This window comes from Myodes glareolus, chromosome 8 (assembly GCF_982192425.1).
Source record: "Myodes glareolus chromosome 8, mMyoGla1.1, whole genome shotgun sequence".
Lineage (NCBI taxonomy): Eukaryota > Metazoa > Chordata > Mammalia > Rodentia > Cricetidae > Myodes > Myodes glareolus.
Window position 1 is genome coordinate 62,510,431 of NC_142033.1, and position 25,605 is coordinate 62,536,035.

General features: G+C 35.3%; 1 protein-coding gene across 2 annotated transcripts in view; it reads left to right on the forward strand.

Moving 5' to 3' along the window:
• Positions 1-24,143, forward strand: part of Fbxl5 (F-box and leucine rich repeat protein 5) — a 43,237-nt gene extending 19,094 nt beyond the window's left edge. The window contains exons 5-12 of one of the 2 annotated variants that reach the window (XM_085691930.2): positions 1,258-1,440; positions 3,930-4,055; positions 6,001-6,149; positions 6,983-7,065; positions 7,852-8,288; positions 8,385-8,574; positions 17,551-17,699; positions 23,363-24,143. In XM_085691930.2, coding sequence (XP_085548056.2) covers positions 1,258-1,440; positions 3,930-4,055; positions 6,001-6,149; positions 6,983-7,065; positions 7,852-8,288; positions 8,385-8,574; positions 17,551-17,699; positions 23,363-23,439 — 1,394 coding nt within the window. In that variant the 3' untranslated portion in view covers positions 23,440-24,143. Of the gene's footprint in view, positions 1-1,257; positions 1,441-3,929; positions 4,056-6,000; positions 6,150-6,982; positions 7,066-7,851; positions 8,575-17,550; positions 17,700-23,362 lie in introns of both variants that reach the window. The other variant, XM_085691929.2, reaches the window with a different exon arrangement.
• Positions 24,144-25,605: the final 1,462 nt, after the last annotated feature.

Genomic DNA, 25,605 nt, shown 5'->3' on the forward strand with positions numbered 1-25,605 from the left:
CATTCTGGAGGCACAGAAACAGATAGATCTCTGAGTTTGAGGCTAGCATAGTCTGCATAGCAAATTCCAGGCCAGCCAGGGAATAGACACAGAAAAACAGGACAACCCAAATAGTTGGCATCCTTAGTCTAGAGAAATTCTTCTGCTTCTTGATAGGTAATGACAGTGTTAGTCCTGTACATTTTTTTGAAATTGATATTTTTCCAGTATTAAAGTAGTCAGATTCATGTTTAAACAAAAATAATTTTATAAGTTGAAGCTATGATTAAACCCATAAAGCTTTGAGCTTTACTCTTGAAATACAGCTTGTGCCCTGAATACCCTACCAAAGCCTGTTGTGTCTTGTTTAATTAGAACTATAAAATGGAGTTTAAAAGCATCACACACATTTAATTTTCCCTTTCCTTCAAAGCAAATTATAGCAGCATTATGTTTAAAATATTTGGTATTTTAAAAGTGGCAGTTAAAGTAGTTTGATCATAGCATTTCTATATTTAAGATTCTTTGTGAAGAACCAGATATATAAGAATCTTATTTTTATACTATTTTGGAGATAATTCATTCTTTATCTTAACACCACATTTACATTTTTCTTTCAGAAAAATTAGACCAAATTGCAAGATCATAGGAAGTTGTTTATCTAGTGACTTTCTAAAATACTTAAAAGCAGAAGATTTCTTACCAGTGCACCAGGGACATTTATGCTTACTGAATTGGTACATAGTATAAATAGGTTAAGGCATTTGTACATTAGAAAAATCAGATTTTATAGAATTTTTACTTGAAATGTCAAAGTCAGAGAGGGAACACAAGGAACTAACTGGAGCCTTAATGCATGAATAAAAAATGTGAGCATGTATGTCATTAACAATGCCTTAGAGATCTCGTAATCTGGCTGAGTATATGCTTGCTGCTTTAAAGCAGTGTAACCTGTTTGGTTCCTTTTTCAAATGATGCTGCTTGTGCTACAAAGTGAGTATTGTTTTTTCTATGACGCCTTTGTAAGAGGAAGTCAATTCCATGTTCATTATTGTAGCTCCCACTGATGAAGTATGATCTGGGCCATGATAGTTTAACCCTACGGGTTCTTAACAAGTTCAACATCCCCATGCTACCTCTAATACGTGTTATTTCCTTTTCCTGTGTTGCAAGCAGGAAGGAATTAACTTCAGGCACTGACTTTTACTTATGTGATTGTAATTTCTTACTGCATTGCTCATGTAGCCTTAATGTTAAATGTTTCCTTTTTTATTTCAGAAGCGGAAGTGTCGGAACACTCCACAGGTATAACCCATCTTCCTCCTGAGGTAATGCTGTCCATTTTCAGTTATCTTAATCCTCAAGAATTGTGTCGGTGCAGTCAAGTCAGTACTAAGTGGTCTCAGCTGGCAAAAACAGGATCTTTGTGGAAACATCTTTACCCTGTTCATTGGGCCAGAGGTAGGTAAAGGGGACTTTCAACTTGATTAATCTGTAATGCCAGGGAAAGGAAACTTTGAGGGTTTGGCCAAAAAATAGATTTTGTAGTTGATGTGGTTTTAGTATACGTTTTAGAAGAGCTAGCAATGGTGAAGTTGTTGTGAGTAAACTATATAATTACTACAATTTCCTTTAGAATAATTAGGAAAACTATGTCAGAGGGATTGTAAAGAACATTGGTAAAATGTTGATAATTGTTGGAGATAAAAAATGGATACACAGATTCATTGTACTGCATCTTTGTACATATGACTATGGTTAAAACTTTCCATAGAAGTTTAAAATAATTGTAATTGATTTTTAGAATTGTTAAATAATTGGATTATTTGAGTATTTTAAATAGACTCAGTTCTATAAAATGTTAAGATGAGCTATGTACAGTTCTTGTTTGGTCATGGTTTAAAGTAACCAACTCTGTTTTTGTCTTTAACATAGCTTTTTAAAGTGATTGGTAATGTGTTTTTCTTTAAATCACATTAGTTTTTTTTTTGTGCTGTTACTTTTACATCTGAAGATTTAGAGAAACTTTTCTCGTGAGCATGTTAAACCGTCATGGAGTATTTACAGTTATTGTGCACCACATTTTTTTGTTGATTATTAAACAGTCTTTTAAGTATTTTTTAAGTATCTGCTTAAAATTCATATAAGTTAATATACTTTCCCCTTACAGTACATTTTGCAATGGAAATACATATTTCTTAACAAAATTTTGACTATTTTGAATTCTGAATCTTGCTTAAAGATAAGTAAGCATTTGATAAAAAGTCAGATTCTTACTATTTAGTGGTGGCTGGCCTGGAACTCAGAAGTCCACCTGCCTCTTTTTTTGCTAGCACTATGTTTTGAAAAGTGTACTTAATCTAGTGCCTAAACTGACCTCTTAATCTTCATCCTCCTGCATCGACTCCTTAGTGCTGGAATTAGAGGCACCTTCTCATGCAGTTTTAAAATAAGTTGTTTTTTTTTTTTAAGATATTTAGTGTTTTGGTAGTGATCAGAATTATTATTTTATATAGATCATTTTTTCACATTACTTGTAGGATGGCAAAATTTGAGTAAAAAATGAGCCAGCTTTTTCTTGTTCAGCTGTTTTATTTAAGAATTAAGATAAATCCAAATGATAGTGTGAATACCATTGAAAGTGATGCTGTGTTGATTTCATGAAGCCACTGCATCTTAAATATGCTACTTCACTTTTCTTTTCTGTTTTTAACATATTTAGATCAAACCTTTGGTTAAAATTTCTTTTTGTTTATGACATTTATTTTTGCTCCTGTCCAGGATATTTACAACGTCTGAAGACACCTTTGCTTGTCCTAGTTCTGGTTATCATACCATTATCTAGTGCAGTGGTTCTCAGCTTGTGGGTCTCTACCCCTTTGTGGGTCTCGTATCAGATATTTACATTATGGTTCATAATAGTAGCAAAATTAGAGTTATGAAGTAGCAATGAAAATAATTTTATGCTTGGGGGGTCACCACAACATGAGGAACTGTGTTAAAGGGTCAAAGCATTAGGAGAGTTGAGAACCACTGGTCTAGGGGGTAGAGGCCTAGATAGCTGCTAAGCACCTTATAATCCATAGGCTCACAACATAAGTCAAAGAACTGCCCAGCCTTAGATGTCAGTGTTGTCTAGGTTGAGAAACCCTAGACATTATAAGAATTTAATAAATTATTATTGTCTCCATCTTCATGAACATATAATACATGTACTGTAATTGTAGTATCTATACATTTATGGTTTCACTTTATCTCAGTGGGCCCCTTGACTTCTTTTCCTGTCTAATTGTATGCTGTTGACCAGTCACCACAGAGTACTTTGTGAGCTGTCCTCAGAACGAGGCTATTATTGTATCCAAAGTGAAGTTACTATAGGGAAGAAAAGATTAGGTCATTTCCAGTGATTTCTTTTTTTGAAATTGCACCTATATGAGTTCGAGGCCAGCCTGGTCTACAAGAGCTAGTTCCAGGACAGGATCCAAAGCTACAGAGAAACCCTGTCTCAAAAAACCGAAAAAGAAAAAAAACGAGAGAAAAAAAGAAATTGCACCTATAAATACTGATAATTATTTTCTTAGAAATTGGATTATGATCATTAAGCTTATTGTTTTTAAAGGGTATCATTGAAAACTTTTCTAAGAGAACAGATACATGGCAGGTATATAGCAAACTAAAACTATGTAAGCTTTTGAAGTTCTTTTTCTTTAGTTTTAGAGAACGGTACTCTGGAAAATACTTACTGTTGGTTAGTAATTACTATTAATTGAACTCACATAGCCCTAATTCTTTCAGTGTGTTTTAAATTGAATCCTTTGATTATATGTATAGGTTAAAATAAAATTCTAAAATTAGCGGTTGCCTGAAATTCAAGTGTGAATAGGGGATTCTTTTTTGTAATAACTTTATATCTAATTTGACTTTGTTCCTCTTGTTTATTCATCATCTAGGTGACTGGTATAGTGGTCCTGCCACTGAACTTGACACGGAACCTGACGAGGAGTGGGTGAGAAGTAGGAAAGATGAAAGTCGTGCTTTTCAGGAGTGGGATGAAGACGCCGATAGAGATGAATCTGGTATTTTGTGCTTGAAATGAAAATTATTACATGGTGCTTAAAAGACTGATATTCTCGTTAATATTATTGGGTCTTAAAATTCATTTGTTTCATGTTTTCTAAAGATTTTTAAAAAGCCTTCTTTGAAGATTTTGAAGGAACAATAAGTACATTTAGAATTTCTTGTTAGAAGTACTTTTTAAAATAAAGTGGTTTCTTCTATTTTATATTAAAATAATAAAGTCAGAAAATGATGGCTATTTTATGTAGAATAAATTATCTTCATTATAGTGCTTTACAGCTTACATTATGTGATTTAGGGTTTTAATTAATCAATTCATCAGCATTTATTGAATCATCTGTGGTTGAGGGGAGAAAAGATGATCTTTTGTCTGTTTGTAAAGTCATATCATTTGCCTCAGGGTTATTGTAGAGTTAAGAAGTAGTATTTATGAGAAATTGGGTGAGTATAGCTTAGGGTAGAACACTTGCATAACGTTGTAAAGCCCTGGGTTTAGTTTCCAGTGCTACAGAAAAAAAAAGTCATGTGTGAAGATTAATTGTGTTGCACAGTTTTAGGGTCCTCCTCCAATTAAGTGCTGTATGAGGTAGAGTATAAAAGTGTCTAAAAATTTATCTCTGCTGTTAAATAAATAGAAGTAAGAGAGAATTTAGAATACTTAATTCTTCCTATAAGGTACATAATGAAAATTGCTGTAATAGAGATGCACAGATGATACTTCAGGGTATAGAAGAGAAAGGCAGATTCTGTCTTAGATATTAATTTACATAATAATTTCTAAAAGATCGTAAACTAGTGAAAATTTATAGATGAGAAGTTTTAAAAATTTCTGTTTATAAAGCTAAAATAAGTAAGCTGGTCTGGTGGAAGATCTTTGTTGAAAATAAGAGTTACAGTGATTTTACTTTAGTAACTAATGTATTTTAGGTTTTCATGGGTTGAAGGGGGGATATTTTGGTATAGTTTCAGGAGTTTGAAAATTTGTTTAATAAGGAAGAGGAGATATATTTTTGTTGGTTTCAATCATATGCTTATCTGTGGCAGACAGTATGGTCTGTAACTTTAGATTTTATAGTAAACAAAGCATATCTAGGTAGGGGGTGGAAGAATGAATTAGGAATAAAAGTGTAGTGAAATAAATAAGGTTTGCTGAAGTGATTTTTAGTGATAGTATCCAAGTTAAGGAGGAGTTTAAGGTATTTCTAACACTTGAAATCAGTGACATGGTCAACAGTTACTCTTTTCACATATTCTTTTTAGCCACTGTATTCTGTTTTATTTTAAATAAACCTTTAACCTGTTAGGCTGCTTTATGCTTAGATATATTTAGGTTAGGAATTTAGGTAAGTATAGTAACAGGATCCTGAGAGGTGATAGAGATTTTGGTCCATTTATAGTATGTTTTTCTTTTTATAAAATTGAAGTGTAATTTTTGTTTTACTCAGTATTGAGACTTCGCCCATCTTATGAAAACAGTGCTTTCCCAAGCTAAAGCTGTAGTTTGTTGTTAGAGAAGTATAACTTGGCATAAACATTTAAGCTCTATAGAAACTAAGTCAACTGCAAAAGGCCATGTTTAACTTCTTAGGAGCGAAGGTATTGTCTTTTGCTTGACGATTCACGATGATAAAGTTAATGAAGTTGTTTCACATCTCTGCTAACTCTGTCCTTTTTAATTAGGTAGAACAACTGATGCTTCTTTAACAAAAACTGTAGATCATTTATTCCTTTGTATCATATTCTATTCTCTTGAAGAATTTTTACAATTTTTCACTATTCAGCATTCTCTTCAGAACTTTCTCTTGTTGCCTGAAAGTGGAATTGCTTGTAAAGGGAGTTTGAGGGCAGCATAGAGTATTTCCTATTTAGTACTTGATGCATCCTTTGAGTGGCCTACTTATAATTGGTGTATCTAGTTCTTAGATGTTTGAATTCATTTTACAGAAGAGTCTGCAGAGGAATCGATTGCTATCAGCATTGCACAAATGGAAAAACGTTTACTCCATGGCTTAATTCATAATGTTCTGCCATATGTTGGTACCTCTGTAAAAACTTTAGTGTTAGCATACAGCTCTGCAGTCTCCAGCAAAATGGTATGTACAAATGAATACTAGCTTGAGTATTAAGAAAAATAGCAGTGAAACAACTTTGGTTTGGTTATTAATGTTTATTTAAGAGGGAAAGAACAGAGTGTCTTCCCATGGGTAGGTGTACACTGCTTGCTTTCATATAATTGCAGTTCTTAGAGTATTCTTTGTAGCTTAGGAATCATTGCCTGTGCTATAGATAATGGAACTGAAACTAGGCAGGTAATCATTTATTGGGATTTATAGATGTTAAATCGTGAGTCTTAGTTTTATATGGTCATTATAACAAGTAAGACATGGCAAGATGGACAAGTGAGGTGAAGCCAGTTTTATAAATGTTATGACTTCCTACATACAATCACTTTAGGTAGTCCTTAAAAAAGAAGATTTTTCTGGGTCTAATTTCTAAGACTCTTTAAGAAGATTACTAGAAATATGAGCTCAGAGACTGGAGAGGTAAATGGCTTGTTTAATAAAATGCCTTTTGTGTAAGCACAGAGACCTGAGTCTGATCTCTAGCATGTACAGATACATGTTTAATGGCGTATGTCTATAACTACAGTGCTGGGGGCCAAAGGACATGGGTACCCATTGGCAGCTACACTAGCAGAACCTGTGGCCTTAGTGTTCAGGAGGAAGATACTGAGAATTAACTTTTGTCTTCCACATACACCACACAAACCAACACCGAATATATCTAGTTTATAATGTGTTAAGTGAATTTTGTTTTCTTTCAGTACGCATATAGGCTTAGGAAAACCAGTGAGTTATATTTAGTGTTGTCTGTTGCTTAATTAAAGCTCCACATGTCCTCATGATGACTTTCTTTTCATTCTTAGGTTAGGCAGATTTTAGAGCTTTGTCCTAACCTGGAACATCTGGATCTTACCCAGACTGATATTTCCGATTCTGCATTTGACAGGTTATTTTTAAATCTCTGGATATAATAAATTTTCACTGAAATCAGTAAAAGATATTTTCTATTTCCTTGTTTACATAGTCACTATTTACTCACACTATTTTATATTTCTACTAAATTTCTGCCATGTATGACTGTAACTTGATAGTTTTGTCTCTTGTTAATATACAGTAGCTGGTCCAGAACATTGGTACTGCCATCTGTACATCATGCCTGAGCTTATGAGCCTTGCTTTGTAGTTGTCTAGATCAACATTACCTGTTTTTAATGTTTTAGTCCAGTTTTTAAATGCCTTTTGTCAAAGCTCCCTTTTAATTCATGGTTTTTCTGGTTTAGTACCAATTTGTTCAGGCCACACTCTTTGTAAATGATTCTTCCTTGGAGGCTACTAGTTTTCTTTTTTCTTTCTTTTCTTTTTCTTTTTATTTCACAGGGAAAGAGAGATTCTTCTACCTGTTTCTAAAGTTTGTTTTTTCTGTATCTTCGTTATACAGTAGTTACTTTCTTTTATGTGTAGTCTGCCTTTTCTCTACTGCCTACTAATAGAACAGGAAACTTGTGTCCCTCCCATCCTGTCCTCTGCTAGCTTAGCAATGATATTTGTTTTCTCTTTTTTTGAAATTACTTACCTTAGTATCTTTTTATATCCTTAGTCCTAAAAATTATTCCCTGATGATAGAAATTCTAGAAATAAAATGATTATTTTGTATTTTAAATAATTTAATGCTCATCTGTATATATGTGGTTTAATGCTTTTGAAGAATTTAATAGTCTTCCTCCCTCTTGTAGTTGGTCTTGGCTTGGTTGCTGCCAGAGTCTTCGGCATCTTGATCTATCTGGATGTGAAAAAATCACAGACATGGCTCTAGAGAAGATTTCTAGAGCTCTTGGAGTTCTAACATCTTACCAGAGTGACTTTTTGAAAAGTGCAGGCAAGGCTGTTTCAAGTCCATGGACAAATAAAGACATCACCATGCAGTCGCCCAAGCAGTTTGCTTGTTTGCACAATTTGAATGACAAAGGTGTTGGTGAAGAAATAGACAACGAGCACACTTGGACTAAATCTGTGTCTTCTGAAAGTTTGACTTCTCCTTACGTGTGGATGCTAGATGCCGAAGATTTAGCCGATATTGAAGATGCAGTAGAATGGAGACATAGAAATGTTGAAAGTCTGTGTGTAATGGAAACAGCCTCCAACTTTGGTTGTTCTTCATCTGGTTGTTACAGTAAGGACTTGGTGGGATTAAGGACTAGTGTGTGTTGGCAGCAGCATTGTGCTTCTCCAGCCCTTGCATATTGTGGCCATTCATTCTGTTGCACAGGGACAGCTCTGAGGACTATGTCTACTCTCCCAACGACTTCTGCAATGTGTAGAAAAGCATTAAGGACTACATTGCCCAGGGGAAAAGACTTAATTTATTTTGGGAGTGAAAAGTCTGACCAAGAGACTGGACGAGTACTTTTGTTCCTCAGTCTATCGGGATGTTATCAGATCACAGACCATGGTCTCAGGTGAGTGATCAGTTTCAGTTATTAGGCAGTGGATATATTCTTATTCTCAGATGAAATACTGTGTTTTTGATCTGAGTTTTTACTTACTTAAGCCAATGATTTATTTGTTTCAAGTACTGGAGCAATGGTCCTTCATAAAGTTTCATTTTAGTCAATTCAAATACATTGTGAAATATAGAGGAATATACATTTAGAAGTTTAATTGTATAGTAATTGGCCACATTTTTTATAATATATTTTGGTGGGCAGGTATGTTGGCTATTGTCTCAAGGACATTACAGAAGTAAATTTTGTATTGAGGACTTTGGAAAGCATGTCTGTTATAGTTTGGTGTGATTTTTATAGCTGTGAAGTACTTGTAACCCAACTTGTTGTTGTCCTGTATCCAGTCATTGCTACTGTTGCAGAGACAATCTCAGTAAGTAGCTTTGACTGGCCTGGTACTTGCCTTTTAGATCAGTCTGACTTTGAACTCACAGAGATTCTCCTAGCTCTGCCTCCTAGGTACTGAAATTAAAAACAACACTTGCTGCTTTTTTGAGCCAAGGTCTCATTCTCTCCCAGGCTGCCTTTATACTAGCTACAATTCTGCTTCCTGGCATCCACATGGGATGGGAGTTCATGAGAGTTTGAAACCTTCTGAAACTCTAGTTCTAGATGACCCAGTGCCCTCTTTTGTCCTCTGCAGGTACCAGGTATCCACTTGGTGCATACATGCATGCCAACACACCATGTCCAGTTCTGTCACTGCTAGACATCAAACCTACAGCTTTGTGTATGTTAGACAAGAACTCTAACACTTTGTGACATCCCAGCCCTGTCAGCACAATCTTCAGCCTAGTATATTAATTGCCTCCACCCCTCTTTTCTTTTACTGGAGAGAAAAATAGGGGTAAGTTGTTCAATATCTGAGTAACTAAGAGGCAGATCTCCTCAGCATCCAGGTCTTCCATGTGCTGTGGGTCCCACTTAGAGCTGTTAGGATATGAATACTCTTTCTTTTTAGATTTATTTTTAATTATGTCTGTAGGTATATCTTTCTGCATTTGCTCATATGTAGAGGTGCCTGCTGAGGCAAGAGGCAGTGGATCCTCTGAAACTGGAATTATGGTTGATTATGAGCTGCCTGATATGGGTGCTGGGAACAGAACTTGGGTCCGCTGGAAATGCAGTAAACCCTTTTAATCCTGAGTCATCTCTCCAGCCCCAGTTATGTAGTGTTAGAGACGTGTAGCACAATTAATAAAAACCCAGAGACCGATATTGGAGTTCAACCTGAAAATCAGAAAAGCAAAGCAGCCAACCACTGACTCTTAACTCTGCCTCAGACCGAAATGGTGATCCTGCCTCCAGGATTCTCACAATGAGACTGAGCTGAGAGCTGTCTCCTCGCGTCTTATGTTCCTCTCTAGTGCTGGGATTAAAGGCATCCACCACTACTGCTTGACTTCTATGGCCAACTAGTATGGCTACTGGGATTAAAGGTGTGCCACTACTGCGTGGTCTGTATGGCTGACCAGTGTGGCTGTTTTACTTTCTAATCTTCAGGCAAGCTTTGTTTATTGAAATTCAAATGAAATATCACTACATTTCCCCTTTTTTGTCTAAAATAAAAAGAAGGCTGTAACTAATACAGGAAAAACTATATACAATAAGCACTACTATATATAATATAGGCAATAAGTACATCAACAATGTCTAGTCCATTTGTGTAAATGCAAAAACATACTTATATACATAATTAAAAATAAGCTGAAATGGAGCCAAATACTTTACTATTTCATAATTTTTTGATGCTACTGTAAATGGAATTGCTTTCTTAATTTCCCTTTTAGATTGTTCATTGCTGGTACATTGAAAATAATTTGATTTTAGACGGACTTCCCTGAGAACTCTATCTCAGCTTCCCAAGTCCATGGTGGGCAAATGCTTAAAACTGGAATTGATTTTTGTGTGTTGTTTTGTTTACTCTATATTTTATTGAGCTTATTATTGTTGACTGTGCTTTGTATGTGATTTTCCCCTCCCTTTTCCCTGGATTGATTAGATACCTAGGGTCTTGCACATGTCAGACAAGTGCTCTTCAGCTGATCTATACTCCTAAGTTTGTGAATTCTTTAAAGCTTTCTACATACAGTGTCATTTATAAACAGATCATTTTGATAACTTTTCTGCTTGGATTTTGTTTATCCAGTTGATCTGACTAAATTTATGGTGTTTTAACATAAGTAGAAATGATAGTACTGTTTCAATGATTATAGCTTTGTAATAAGTTCAGAAATAGAAATTTGTCCCTCACCCTGTGTAATTTAAGATTAAATTGGAGTCTCTTGATACTAATCATGAATATTAAAGGTAGCTGCATCATTGAGAAGGCCACCCACCATGAGTCACAAAAGTCGTACCTAGAGTTCCCTGTCAGGCAACTCTGCAGTAGGGTTTTATTATCCTTCACAATTTTTTACTGCTTGTGTGATGCTGGGAAAGGGCCTTGTGAACCCTGAGCTGAATCTTTTAAGTGTGGTAAACTACCTGAGCTTAGTAAGTTTTATGAATGTAAAGAGTCTTCTGAGCTTCTGCCTCTAAGAGAGAATTTTCCATTTAGGAAAAATAGCATACAACACCCCTCCCTAGAACTCTTTGATTCATCCCTACCCACATCCCAGATGTTCATGAGTTTTGGAGGGCCTGGTAAAGAAATCTCATTATGTTCCTCCTCTTATGGCTTAGCATTCATTATACCACCTGCTACAGCAGCAACTGTCAATTTCAGCAGTTTGTCAAGTTCAGACTGCTTAAAAAGTTTTCCTCTGTGACTGAGATTTGACAGCCACAGTCATCTGTGGTCACAAACACAACATTTAAAAGCATGCAGTTTGTAGAGACATCCTATTTATTTAAAAAACAGTAGGAGTGATCTCCCTGGCTGCCAAAGCATAGAGAGGTACTGTGGGTGCTGTGATAATGTTGATGATGTTTAAGAGTACCTTTCTCCTTTTGTGTAAGGTGCCTTCAAACTATTTTGTCTTTTTTGTGGAAGTATGTAGGTGGCTGAATGTTTCAGTTAGGGTTTTATTGCTGTGAAGAGATACCATGACCATGGCAACCTTTTTCTTTTCTTTTCTTTTCTTTTCTTTTCTTTTCTTTTCTTTTCTTTTTTTTTTTTTTTGATAGGGTGGGGTTCAAGACAGGGTTTCTCTGTGTAGCTGTCCTGGAACTGGAACTTGCTCTGTAGATCAGGCTGGTCTCGAGTTCAGCCTGTCTCTGCCTTCTGAGTGCTGAAATTAAAGGTGTGCACCACCACTGCCCAGTGACCATGGCAATTCTTAGAAAGGAAAACATTTAATTGGGCTGGCTTACAGTTTCAGAGGTTTAGTCCATTATCATCATGGCAGGACATGGTGCTGGGGAGTTCTGCATATTGATTTGCAGTCAGCAGAAAGAGACTGTTTCACAATTCAAGCTACACCCAGTGTATGAGACCTCAAAGCCTATCCCCACAGTGACACATTTTCTCCAACAAGGCCATGCCTCCTAGTAGTGCCACTCCCTATGGGCCAAGCATTCAAACACATGACGCCATGGGGGCCATACCTATTCAAACCACTACAGGGAGTAAGGGATTTATTTAGATCCAGAAACCCAGGTAGTCCAGATTGACCCCAGATTTACTATGTATCCAAAACTGGCTTTGAACTCATGTTGCTCCTGCCTTTTCTTTCTCAAGTGCTGGGATTATAGACCTGTGCCACCATTCCCATATCATTCAAACTCTGTTTTATGCTGTTCTTCCAGATGCTTTTTAAAAATAGTGAAACTCTTTCACAAAGGCTGTTAGCATCTCTGAAGGCACGCTGCCATTCATTCTAAGTAAGTGCAGTTTGGTCTTGGAATGCAGCAGCAAAAAGTAAGTTCACATATAGCGTGAAAATATTTCATTGTGTATCAGTTGTTCCATCAAAATACAATACTGAGTAATAGAGTATGGATATGAGGTACTATCTTATTTAAGCTGTTAGCATCTCCTTTTTTCATGAGTCACCCTGCCTCCTTCCTGGAATGCTGCTGTCAGGATGCCGGGCATCTTGCCACCTCTCATGACTTTGGCAGGACTAGCTTATGTTGCTTTTCTGGCTCAGGATAGAATATAGGGTGGCAGAGCTGTGCTCTTGCTTCCTAGACCTGCCACTGGAGCTGGATTCTGGGTTCCAGGAGAGTAACATACCCATACCCATTGCCTCTCCATGGGCCATGCTTGGCTGCTCAAAGACCCTGAGTTGAGTGAACAATCTTGACTTTCAGTATACTTCTTGTAAGGGAGAAATTACAAAGTTATTATAGGGAGAATAACTGCCCCTAAAACAGTGTAATCTTGTCATTCACACCACTCTGTCATTTATTCCTTCTTTCACCCCTTTGGTGAGCCACTGTTCATGCACTGGAACCTTCCGAGACCTACCAGCACAGCATTTGCCTTTGTCTAATATGTCAGACTAGAAAGAGATGTTATAGTTCAGAGTGTAGGTTCTGAAAGCAGCTCTAGAATTGAGTTCTGAGTTTAGGATTACAGAAACCTGTGTGACACTTGAATATTGGAAGAGGGTCAATTTCTGAGGCAGACTTGGTTGGAGATTGGCCAAAAAACTGGTGTCTAAGGCTAGAGAGATAGGCTAGTTATTTATAAGAGTACTTGCTGCTTTTGAGTTCAATGTCCAAACCTACTTACATTGTTCTGTAACTTCAGTTCCAGAGGATCTGATGCCCTTTTCTGGCCTCCACAGGCAAAACACACATACATTTAAAGTAAAATTAAAAAATAAAACCAAAATTAATGCAAGTGACTTGGAGGCACCAGTCAGTAATATGGGCCCAGGAGCCTTGGTTTTAGTTTGCACAGCAGACAGTGTGCCATCTCAATCTGGGAATAGTATTATGACTACTTAGGATAACCAAGGTACTGTTTTCTCTGGAGGTGAGGTACTACTTTGCCTGAGATATAGGGCATAGTCATGGTGATAAGGGCATTGATTCTTTGTGAATTCTGAATCATGGGCCACCAGCAGGGGTGACTCTGATCATAAAGCCTTAGGGATAGAAGGATGCCATTACTACTTCCCTCTGGAGCAGGGCATGTTCTAGCAGTTGTGTTTGGTTCTGAAACGTGGGTAGGAGATGGGATACAGTATTGGCTTCTTCTGTGGTATATCACTGCTGTGTGGTCTCTAGTTAGCTCTTTCAACTGTGTTTAATATTTATGAGGACTATAAGTGTTCAGGGTGGTAATGGGGCTACTGGAGATTTTTATTTTCCCTTTACCTACAATAAAAAGTTCATCCTGGTTGCTTTTTGGGGATTGAACTGTGAAGATGGCATATTTTCTTTTCATTCTGTATGAGGCCACTCTCGGCTCTGGGTTCTGCAGAGTTTATGGCATACTGGTTCTTCTTGTGTTGGTTTCATCAAAGTGTAGTTTTTATTGGTTGTCCTGCTGTCTTTTGGGGAGGGAGCAAGTGTTATGAACTTTTTAGTTGGTTATCTTGCTGACATCTCTAAAAATTCTTAAACTCATTGTTTACTAGTTCTAGTATCTTTATCATTTATTGCTGTTTCTGTTGACTGTTGTTTTCATTTTCCCTCATAGTTTGTTTTAATATTTAATAGTTTTGGTTGGGCACTAAATAGTTTGAATTATGTATTATTGAATTTGGGACTTTGTTTTTTTGTTTGTTTGTTCAGTTTGTTTTTGTTTGTTTGTTTTGTGACAGAGTTTCTCTGTGTAGCTTTGGAGCCTGTCCTGAAACTAACTCTTGTAGACCAGGCTGGCCTCAAACTCAAAGAGATGCGCCTGCCTCTGCCTCCTCAGTGCTGGGATTAAAGACAAGCACCACCACCACACAGCTTTTGAATCATTATTGTTTGAATCAGTTCTATAACTTGTACACTTTTTTGTGGTATTTTTCTTTGTATGCCTTTTTTTATTAATTGTTTAAATGCTTCTTTCCCTGGTCGAGGGCAGAATTTATTATTCATTTGGGTTTTTTGTTTGTTGGTTTGTTATTTCAGCCTGTGCCCGGTGTACTTGGGCATTTGTGACAAGACACAGATGAGAGAGATCTTTCTAGAATGTTTTTTCTTGCTGTTTGACTATACCTCTTAATCTTTCATTGATTCATACTACCTTTGGTTAAAGTCAATTTTTTTAGCCTTTGCTTTTAACCTTTGTAATTTGGATATCTCTACTTTTTTCCAATCTCATCTTTGCCCCCAAAAGACAGACAGACAGACACACATACACACACACAGGCATGCATGCACATGCACACTTGCACTTTAGCCCTAAATAGCTGTTTTCTTATTTTTGTGGTACTGTATTCTCTTGTCTTTAATAACCGTATTTTCTCTTTGTAACATAGTATTAGGGGCTAACTTCTGCTTATTACTTTTCTCATAACATATGAGAAAATAACATTGGCATAACATAACATTATGTTATAAATAGCATAACATAACATTAATGCCATTATGAGAAACCTTTTTTGACCTCTCAGAGTCTTTCTGTGGATTTCCAGAAGAGCATTCATCATGTGGTATTATAATTGCTTGTTTGTATTCATAGTTGTTTGTTTTTCCACTAAGGGTCGATGAAGTCAGTGACTGTTGATTTAGGTGTACTTATAACAGAAGCATTTTATACTTCCTTTAGTTTGTTTTGCATTCAGATACCATTTGAGTCTTAGAGGTATATTTTTTATTGTGAACTGCTAAAGTTCCTAGACTTTATTAATATGTGGATTTTAAGTATTTTCTTCCTTTAAAGGACTTTGTTGGACCAGTTAATCCCAGCACTTAGGAGGCTTGGGCAAAAGAATTTGAATTCCGGACCATGCTTGGCTACATGAGTTCAAGATCGGCTTAAACTATGTAGTGAGAGAGACCCTGTCTAAAAAATGTTCCCTCATTCCTGTTAAACCACATAGATTGTGAACTACTACCATTGTTAACCTGAGGTCTATAAAGATGGCGGGAAATTTTTCTTTAAAATAAGAATATAAGATAAATTAGATTTAAAACATGCCCTTTCCAATCTTTACTATTCATTATCCTCTCTAAATATCAGTATTCCCATAGTCCTGGTTAGATGTGGTGGTAGATGCCTGCAATCCCAGTTCTTAGAAAGTAGTAGATGGACAGTTGCTGTTCATTGATAATCTATTTTGCACAGTGATTTCTAGGCTAATTAATACTGTCTTTCAAGAATGGCTCCAAAGAACAAAAACAAAATTCGTAGTTCTTTTGTATCACCATAATAGTTTACTTACTTCTGACACTAGTTCTTAATTTATTAAGCTGCATTAGTTTTAAGACTGAATTTGGCATATTAGTTTCTTAATTTGTCTCTTTCGTTTCTAGTTATCCCATTTTTTGATGTTTTAGTAGTCTTTTAATTATTATTGTATAGAATCTTGGCATTCTCAATCTTATTCTTGATATATTTTAATCTATTGTAGTTTTTATACATGAATGTGTATAAAAATGTTTCTTTTTAAACACTTAAATAAATTTGCATCCTATTCAATTTTACTGCCACTAACCTTTTAATATATTTTTGTCAACCCCTAAATAAAAATCCTTATTAACAGTTGCTCCAGTTATTCCTGTCCTGAGTTGCTGACAGCTAGTTAATCTATCAGGCATCTCTGTGGGTTTACCTACTGTTAAACGACAGTATTCAATGTTTGCTATCCCCCCCATATCATAATGCATTTAAAGTTTGTGCAGATCATAACCTGTGTGTACTTCATAGCTGTATAACATTTAAATATATGGCTATAACACATTTTGTTTATCCATTCATCAGTGGACATTTGGGGGTGTTTCTGCTTTTTGTCTGATGTGAATAATGCTGCTACGAATATTCATATGCTAGTTTAGGTATAAACATGTTTTCATGTTTATATATACATGTATGTGTAGGAATCACTAGGTTGTTGGCATAGTTGTCGTTGTACTCACAGAGAAGCACTAAGAGTACCAGGAATGATAATCATACAGGGGTGTCTCCTCAATGTAAGGAAATAAAATTTAGATACCTGCATTCCATCCAGAAATCTAAGAATGGATTTTATTAATGACCTGGTGATCTTTTGTTGTCTGTGGAGGCAGAGCTCGTCCGGATTCCCCAGAATGATTATTCCACACTCTTTCCTCCCTAGATTACCCATCTTTAGGCTTGGAGATGTCTCATGTACTTTATGGCCTGCTGAATTCTGTGCTTTCTGTCAGAGTCTACACTTAATTCTAGGCCTGTTAGCTAGATCCTCGTGGTCCCTTGTATTTTGTAAAGAAGTCTCTATGTTCACACCTTAAGCTTTATTGTGCACCTGGAATTGGACTGATTGCACTGATTGTCCTGTTACCTTTTCCCAAATCGTACTGTGTTTTAAATATGCTGGCAATGAACCGCCTGGTATTAGACTCCCTGAAGTAGTTGATGATGTCAGCCTGCACTGGGTTTTCATTCTTATCTTTTTGCATGGTTTGGTTCCCTTCCCTCTCTGACATCTGCAGGGCCAGTTCACTAGGTTATGGGAGGAACTCCAGAACTGGCAATTATGTTTTAGACTTCAGGAATTTCCTTGATAGTTTTTACTCTATTAGACAGTGTGTTGGGAGAATGAACAGTACATCTCTAAGTCTCAGTGTTTCTTCATGTGAGAATTGAGTTACTATAATATTCTTATAACACAAGGTGTCATATGTTGCTTTATTGGAGTCTTTGGGAAAAATTTACAACACTTTTTTGAGTCAGTGTATTTCTGCTTAAGGATGAGTTAGTATTCAGTGTTTTATAAAAAAATTTTAACTTTTCTTATTAGCAAATTGAGAGGTATGTAAAATATTGATCTAGTGGGCCTTCAAAATATTAAAAGTTTCAAAGGTTAGTATTTCCTGACTGTTACATTATTTCTCTTGCAGGGTTTTGACTCTGGGAGGAGGACTGCCTTACTTGGAGCACCTTAATCTCTCTGGCTGTCTTACTGTAACTGGTGCAGGGCTGCAGGATTTGGTCTCAGCATGTCCTTCCCTAAATGATGAATACTTTTACTACTGTGACAACATTAACGGTAATGCCTTTTAACAGTGAGATACTTGGAAGAATGCATTTAAAATTTTTGGCAGTTCTGATAATTTTTATAGTTTCTATTTGCTTTCTAGATTCTCAATTGTACAGATTGTCTTAGGGTTATTCTTTTAAATTTAATAAAATTAAAATGATTTGGTTCTCTAAGGTAGTAAAATCAAAATAACACACATTTTTACTTACTTCTTGAATATAAGTTTCTTACCATTCTAAAAGAATTTTAAGCATGTAAGAGTTTAAATCATTTAAAAGTAGATAAGTTGTTATAGAATCACTAAGATTATCTGAGATTTTGGGAATTCCATTGTAGTATTCTAGCACTTACCATTAACAACTTAAGAGTATTGATTTTCTAGACACACTGATTTCTTAGGAATGATAGACTCATTTTTCTCATAGCACTGCTTTAGCCAGTGTGGCAGATAGACAAAGGAAGACTTTGGTAATGTGAACTTCTCAGGAGCCCTGTGTCTTATTTCATATTAATCTCCCTCAAGACTGAGGAAGTAGATTGTACAGTACTGAGAAAAGACTGAGATGGCTTAGGCATGACCAAAATTCCTATATTGTTTTAGAAGTTGATTACTGATTCCTGCACTGATTTAAAAATCATGAAGTATGATTTGGGGTTGTAGCTTTTTGAAAGACTGCTTGCTTAGCATGCGTGAATCTCTGGGTTTGAGCCCCAGCACCACATAAAACCAAGAGTGGTGGCTCATGCTTATAATTAATCCCAGCACTCAGGAGATAGTGTCAGTAATTCGAGGACATCCCTTGCTTCAAGTCCAGCTTGGATCTTGTGAAACCCCATCTTAAAAATCCCACACAGCCCTGTGGTGATGCATGCCTTAAATCCCAGCACTAGGAAAGTAGAGGCAGGCAAATTACTGAGATTGGGGCCAGCGTGGTCTACAAGAGCTAGTTCCAGGACAGACTCCAAAGCTATAAAGAAACCCAGTCTCGAGAAACAAACAAACAAACAAACAAACAAAAAAACAAAAAAAAAAGAAAGAAAGAAAAAAAGTCAACACACACATTCTTCCTCCCACTTTTTTTCCTTTTTTAAAGTCTATTGGTTAGATTACGCAGTTTCAAATGTTTAGTATTAACAATTTTTCAGAAGCGTAATAAAGCTGCTCCTCAATTAATAAACAAATCATCTTGTATTTATAACTAGAAACAAACTTAAACAACTCCATTCTGTTATACCTATCTTATACTACACACTGTTATTTTTGAGAGTCCAGTTATTCTAAAATGAAAGGGAAGATCAGAGTTTATCTCAGGGAGAACAGCTGACAGGAGCTAGGTAAACAAAAGCAACTTGGTAGTCCCTATCTTTACTTTCTCTTGCTGGCAGCGGATAGCCAAGGAGTGGGAAAAAATGAATAGTTTGAACAAACAAAACAAAAGGACATTCATGAATGGAAGCTTTTGTTTGTTATTAAAAATAAAGCCATAGTGGACTGTACAGATGACTTAGTGGTTAAGTGGATGACTTATTGTTCTTACAGAGGACCAGAGTTTGGTTTCTAACAGACACATTGGGCAGCTCACAACTGCCTCTAGCTCCATCTCCAGGGGATTCAACACCCCATTTGTCTTCTGTGGCTAGTGCACACACTCATGTGCACATATACCTATATATAAACATGTAATCTGAAAGAATAAGTACAGCTTTTAAAAACAAAACTTCCTAAGGCTTATAAGATACATTTTAAGACTAATTAGCAAGTACTTTTAAAATAAGATATTTTATTTGTATGTTACATTTAAATTGCCTATATAATTTCAGTATAGGTTGTCTTTGGAAACAAATCTCATAACCTAATTTGTTTTGCTTAGTGAATATAGGTATTTTGGTGGAAAGTATTGAGTTTTAGTTCAATTTTATTATCTGCCTACTTATTTTATACTTAAGTGTATTTAAACTTTGAAAATATTTAGATGAAAAAGTTAAGTGCTTAAAATCTCTTGTCCTTTCTCAGTATTATTTTTATCTTAATCTATTTTGAATATTTAATATTGGCATTCCAAAGGAGCTATTTACTCCTTTGTTGACTGTATTTTTTTATTTCTAATTTTCAGTAGAATATTTTAATTGAGAGATCTGATGTTTTTTAGGTTTTGAGAGATATTTACAGTACTTGAAATAATATCAAATTTCCTTTCTTAAGTTGATAGAGCATGATTTTGAAGAAATGGAAATCCTTTAAAGTTTACAGGGTGACTTCTCATATAATGTGCTTTTTAGGATTCTAGATAGTTGCTCTTAAAGCAGTACTTGAGTCAGTCTTTTCTGTCAAAGGACATCTGGACAACTTTAAAGCTGCTAAAATTGTACCCAGTTGTAAAAGGTGACACCATTGTCATGGTGTGTTCAAAGCTCAGCTTGTACAGGAAATACTTGATGAAGGTTTAGGAATCCTCACTTTTATTTCTGAAAATAATGGTTATGATTTAGTACATGGTTCAGAGTAATGAGGAAACATACATATTTAAAAGTAACATTTAATTTGAAATGTATTTTATTTAAAAATCTACATAATTACCACATTATTAGCTAAAAGAATTTAATGCTAATAAATGTCACTCAGATTAAATAGTGAATGAAAAGGTAAATAGTGAATGAAAAGGCAGATTGACTTGTATTCTAAGCACTGGCAAACATTGGGGAAGGTGTTAGCCATCAGCTGTTCCATTTCTACTTTGAGCAAGATACTGTATTAAGCTCTGATGTTAAACACACACTCTGCTTCTTCTGAATGATTCTCCGTGATTTTTATATTGTTATTTGACTTGGATATGCAAGGTGTCTTATCCATAATATTTACACAAATCTTTATCATTAAAGTAGTTGTATGGCCTAGTTTCAAGCTCTGAAGAACAGTTGAACGATGTTAGTGAGTAAACTTTCTTGTGCTGCTTGCATTTCAGTTTGTGCATAATTTAGCAGTTAAGATAGATTAGCTCATAGTTCTGGAGGTGACAGTCTCAGATGATTTGCTCTCTTATGTTTCTAATTTAAGTTAAAAAGGAATCAAAGGTAAGTGAAGGTAAGTGAAGACATATGCACAGCATGAGTAATATATAGTACTTAAAACCAAGAAAACATGGCATTTTTATAAACAGAATTAGCTACCTCCTTTGTAGTTCTTTTCATCACAATATAAAAATGTAGTATTCTTTGCTTTAACTAGTAGGAGATTTTTACCTTTTAATTTAACTTAATTCTTACTATAATTTAGCCTGATACATTAACCATTTGGCTAAGTCAGATATTTAAAGGAAAGTGTTCTCTGTTAGTCTAATGGAGAATAGCATCTTTGACCACTTATACTGTAGAGGCCCCTTTTACTATTTTCCCTTAAAAACAAGTTAATACTTGTTTAATATTAAATTGTTTAAAGTTGAATACTTCTTCTAGCTTTAACTGTCCCCCCCCCAAGCCTTTTTTTTAAATACTAAATTTTATATGGAATTCAGTATAGTGTTTCTTCTTTACCTTTCTGTCACTAAAAATAAAAGGTCATGAATGTAGACAGGGTATAGGGAGCTGTTTAGTCCAGCTACTTGGGAAGCTGAGGCACAAATAGTACGTCAACTTAGAAGTTTGCAGCCAGCCTGGAAGACATAAATCTTTGGGTCTTAAACAAAGAAACAAACATAAAAATGTGTGTACGTATGCTTGTGTGTGTGTGGTATGACTATGGACATGTATGGTCTGTTTGGAACGTTAAAAATTTTCATGTTTTTTCCATAGTTGCTGAGAATAGAATTATGCACTGATAAATAATAGTTATATTTTGTTAAGATTCAGCAGTCTGAGCATAAATAGATTAAGTGTCAGGGAGTGAGTGAAAAGATGAGATGTTTGGTGGCAAAGCAGTACTGTGTAAGGGTGAAGCCACGCTGGGCAGTGGATGGTTGAGGACTGACTGTGCCAGGAGAACTGGAAACTTGCTACATGGAAAACTTGGCCAAAGATTGACAATGGGAGGAATTTCAAAACTTAGGTTTCTTTGCCAGGGCATTTCTAACAATTCCAAATATGTACTAAATCTTTTAGCTTTGTGTCTTATTTTAAGGAAAAATAAAGAATTTGCTGCTTTATAGGATTTTTTAGAAATAAATTTTAAATATTTGGCATACAACTTAAATTAAAAATAGAAGAGTTTGGCTTGTAGTAAGTAAAAGTGAGTCTGTACTGCTTGTTTTGTAGGGTACTTTTTAAACCTACAAACATGTATATTTTTAAAAGTCTGAAATCTGAGGCCAGTCTTTTTTGATACCCTATTTCCCATTTCCATATTGTATACCATGTCAGTTTTCCGTATTTGAAGCTAATTCCAAACATGTCAATCTTAAATATGTAAACATAAGTGAAATTATAATTGATTGCAATTCTATATATAAATGTAAAAGTCAAGTTTTACTTAAAAATTTTTAAAAGTCAAAGTTTTTCTTAAAGATAATTTGCCATTTACATAGTGAAATATATGAACATTATATCTCAGAGACTTTATTCTAAGAAATTCTTCACTTTCTTTCATATGTGCTATCTTGAGAATAAAAGGAAATGTTTAACGTCTGGCGATACATGTATTCTATGTGTTTAGTTGCAGCTTTCATGATTTCTGTCTTCTAGGGGTTTAGCATAGTCACCTTTTGCAGTATACTGCTGCTCTTGAAAAGTAGAATGATGCAAATGGATACTGTATTTCGTGTTAAGCTGGAGATCACTGAGGGGTAGTGTGATGTTAAGTTCATTCTGTTTTGAAGTTCTATTTCATGTCTTCATTTTGGTTTTCCCAGTGGAAGCATAGAGAACTGCTTCAGTGTACCAGCTACATTGAGTCTTTGAAATGCTAGAAACAACCCTTCTACATTCGTTTTTCTTTATTAAAACCATCCTATTCAGTGCACTCTTAACTTTTGTGAAATTTCTTTGTACTTTTCTAATTTTTAACTATGTTCCTGAATAGATCTAGATTTTTTTTTCCTAGTGTCTGGGTTGCATAGTGCAGCTGGGGTAAAATTCCAGTTATTCCACAAGCGGTTTATTATTGTTTGTAAGTGCATCACTATTTTATATTCTAGATGTTTAATTAGTCATTCATTTTGTATTCAGTTTTGGGAAGTAATTTCATGTAAAGCTTCCATTTGTTTTTTCAGATATCTCCAAATGCTAAGAGTATGGCACACTACATTGAATATGATCTATATAGTATATTGTTCTTAACTTTGAATATGACATTTATTCTAGTTGTTCAGTGTTCCATTTATTGAGTTGACACAGTTCAGATAGGGTTATGCTTTGTGTTAGTTTTGTTTCTAGGAAGGACGTTCAAAGAGTTTGTTTTTAAACTATCCGGCAATCTTGTTTCTGTGGATTGTCTTTTTTTCATCTTGGGTTGTAATATTCTTGGAAAATTTTACTATGTTCCATCTTTCATGGAGGATATTTTAGATGAAGTCCGACGATTACTGGCAGTTTGTGTCTGAAGTTTTAATGCTTTCACTGTAAGTTTTCACTTGTGTGATGTTAATGAACTGCTAGTAGAACAGTTATAGATTAATAGGCAGAACTGTTTTGCATGGTCTCTAAGAAGTTCCTCCTTTCACATGTTTTTTACTTTCATACAGGTCCTCATGCTGATACCGCCAGTGGATGCCAGAATTTGCAGTGTGGTTTTCGAGCCTGCTGCCGCTCTGGCGAATGACCCCTGACTTCTGACCTTTGTGTACTTCATTTAGCTGAGCAGGCTTCCTTTCATGCACTTTACTTATAGCACATTTCTTGTGTTAACATCCCCCTTTTTGGATTGTTTTGGCCTCATTTCTTACAGTCTCAGAAATTTAATTTAGCAGTGAATTGTACAGTGTTGTTTTTCCTTGCAAAGTATATTTTTGTTTTAGAAAGGGATCAGGATTTTTTATTAGGGTGAGAACAGTCTTACTGGTTTCTTTTAAATGAAATGCTTTAAAAAGAGTATCACTAATGCCATGGTATTTAAAGTATTTTTAGATTATTTTGCATTTAGTCAGTGGGGGTTATTGGTTCTCTATGTGTAAACACTGTACCAAGTTTTGCAGATCCTTTCAGATACTCTTTCTGAAGTTTTATTTTCAAAGACTGGACATTTTGGAAACAAATCTCTTTTTTCCTAACATTTTCTTTATTTTAACAATTCTTAGGGGCCAATTCAAACACATCTAGAGATGAGATTCTTTAAGATTGTAGAATAAATTGGCCTCTCAGTGTGGCTCAGTGAGCTAGCAAAAGCACCTGTCTATTTGTGTTTGCTTTTGACACCTGATTCCACTACTGTCCCTAAACTGTCGAATGTGGGAGGGATTTTTAAAATTCCGTAAGTGTTTGAAGAAATGTATAAATAAAAACTACTTTGAGAACTTTATCAAGCAATATCTTGTGTTGTGATTTTATTTTTAGTCTGAATTCAGGTTTACTAAATATTTAGTTCATTGAGCTTTCATAAAATTGTGACTCTGACACATTAACAGTTTTAGATACTAAATACTGCTGAGTTAAATTTCTTTTTGAAATTAATTATAATTGTATGCCATGAAAAAGAAGATGGTGCGCTGCCTCTTTTTCTTCCTTCTCCTTGTAAGTGCAAACCAAGCTGTAGAAGGAATTAATCCTGCAGTTAGCTTCTCTGGCTGTAAGCATTTCCTCCCTGTGAGACTGTGAGGGTGTCTACAAATGAAGCAGGAGTTACCTAATTGAAACATAGTTGGGGGAATCCTGGAACATTCTGCAGTTCAACTGACATTTGAATTAAACACTGATGTATCTGCTGGCATTCTCTTTGAAGAGTCACCCAGCTGTCAAGAGTTTTTTATTTTGATTCATTATCATTTGAGAACTAACTAGAACCCTACAGATTTGGTATAGGGCTGAGCAAGCAGGTAACCTTAATATTTTGAGGAAATTGAGTCTTGTGGACACTCCAATTAGCTTCTTCCTGTAATATGTAAAGGAGGGGGAAATGTATTGCATTTTCTTTGAGTGTAGAGTCAAATCTAAAGTTTGACTATTTTGTAAGATATACTTACTGTCCTTTTACTTCTCAAAGTGATTAATTAAGCTTATTTGTGAAGTTGGTAACAGGTACCATTTTGAGGAAAAAAAAAACCTGAAAATGTCCCAGGAATGAGTCTCATGCAAATGTGTGCTTAATTTTCTCGGTATCAACTTGAAATCACACACAACAATGACTTGAGTCATCACAAGAGGACTTAGGTTTATTATAACCTCAGATAATCAGAAAACAGTATAGCTTATAGGGAGATTTTTTTTTCTGTGACCTTATGAGAGGAAATGGGTGTTTAAGAACCTGTTTTAGATACTATTGTTACTAAATTAACTTTGAACAGCTAGTTTTCAGAAATTGTAAGGAATGGAATTTTTTTAACATGTACACATTTTTTTCATTCTTAATAGAAGAAGATAGTTTAACATGAGACTGTATACTTGGTTTCAGTATATCTTGGATTTTATGATTGATTTCCTTCTGAGGATAAAATGTACCCGTTGTATAAATTGCATCAGGTACCTGATAAACTTTAGGTGTTAAATATAAGGCCAGTGTTGTGCTTTAGATACACTAGCTTTTATAAGCCTCACAGTGCAATGGAACAGGCAATATGATCTTTCTCTGTAATTATGGAAAAAGTAAATAACTTGCCCATGATAACCCAGCTAGTAAGTGTCACAACTAGGGTTTCTACAAAGTTGATCTTCTTAACTATGGTGTTACTATGTCTCTTTGTTATTATTCTGTAACTGTTATGGGCCAGTCTGGGCAACTGTTCCCTAAAGAGTTCATGAAAGTAGCAGAGTAGAGACAAACGGAATTGCAATG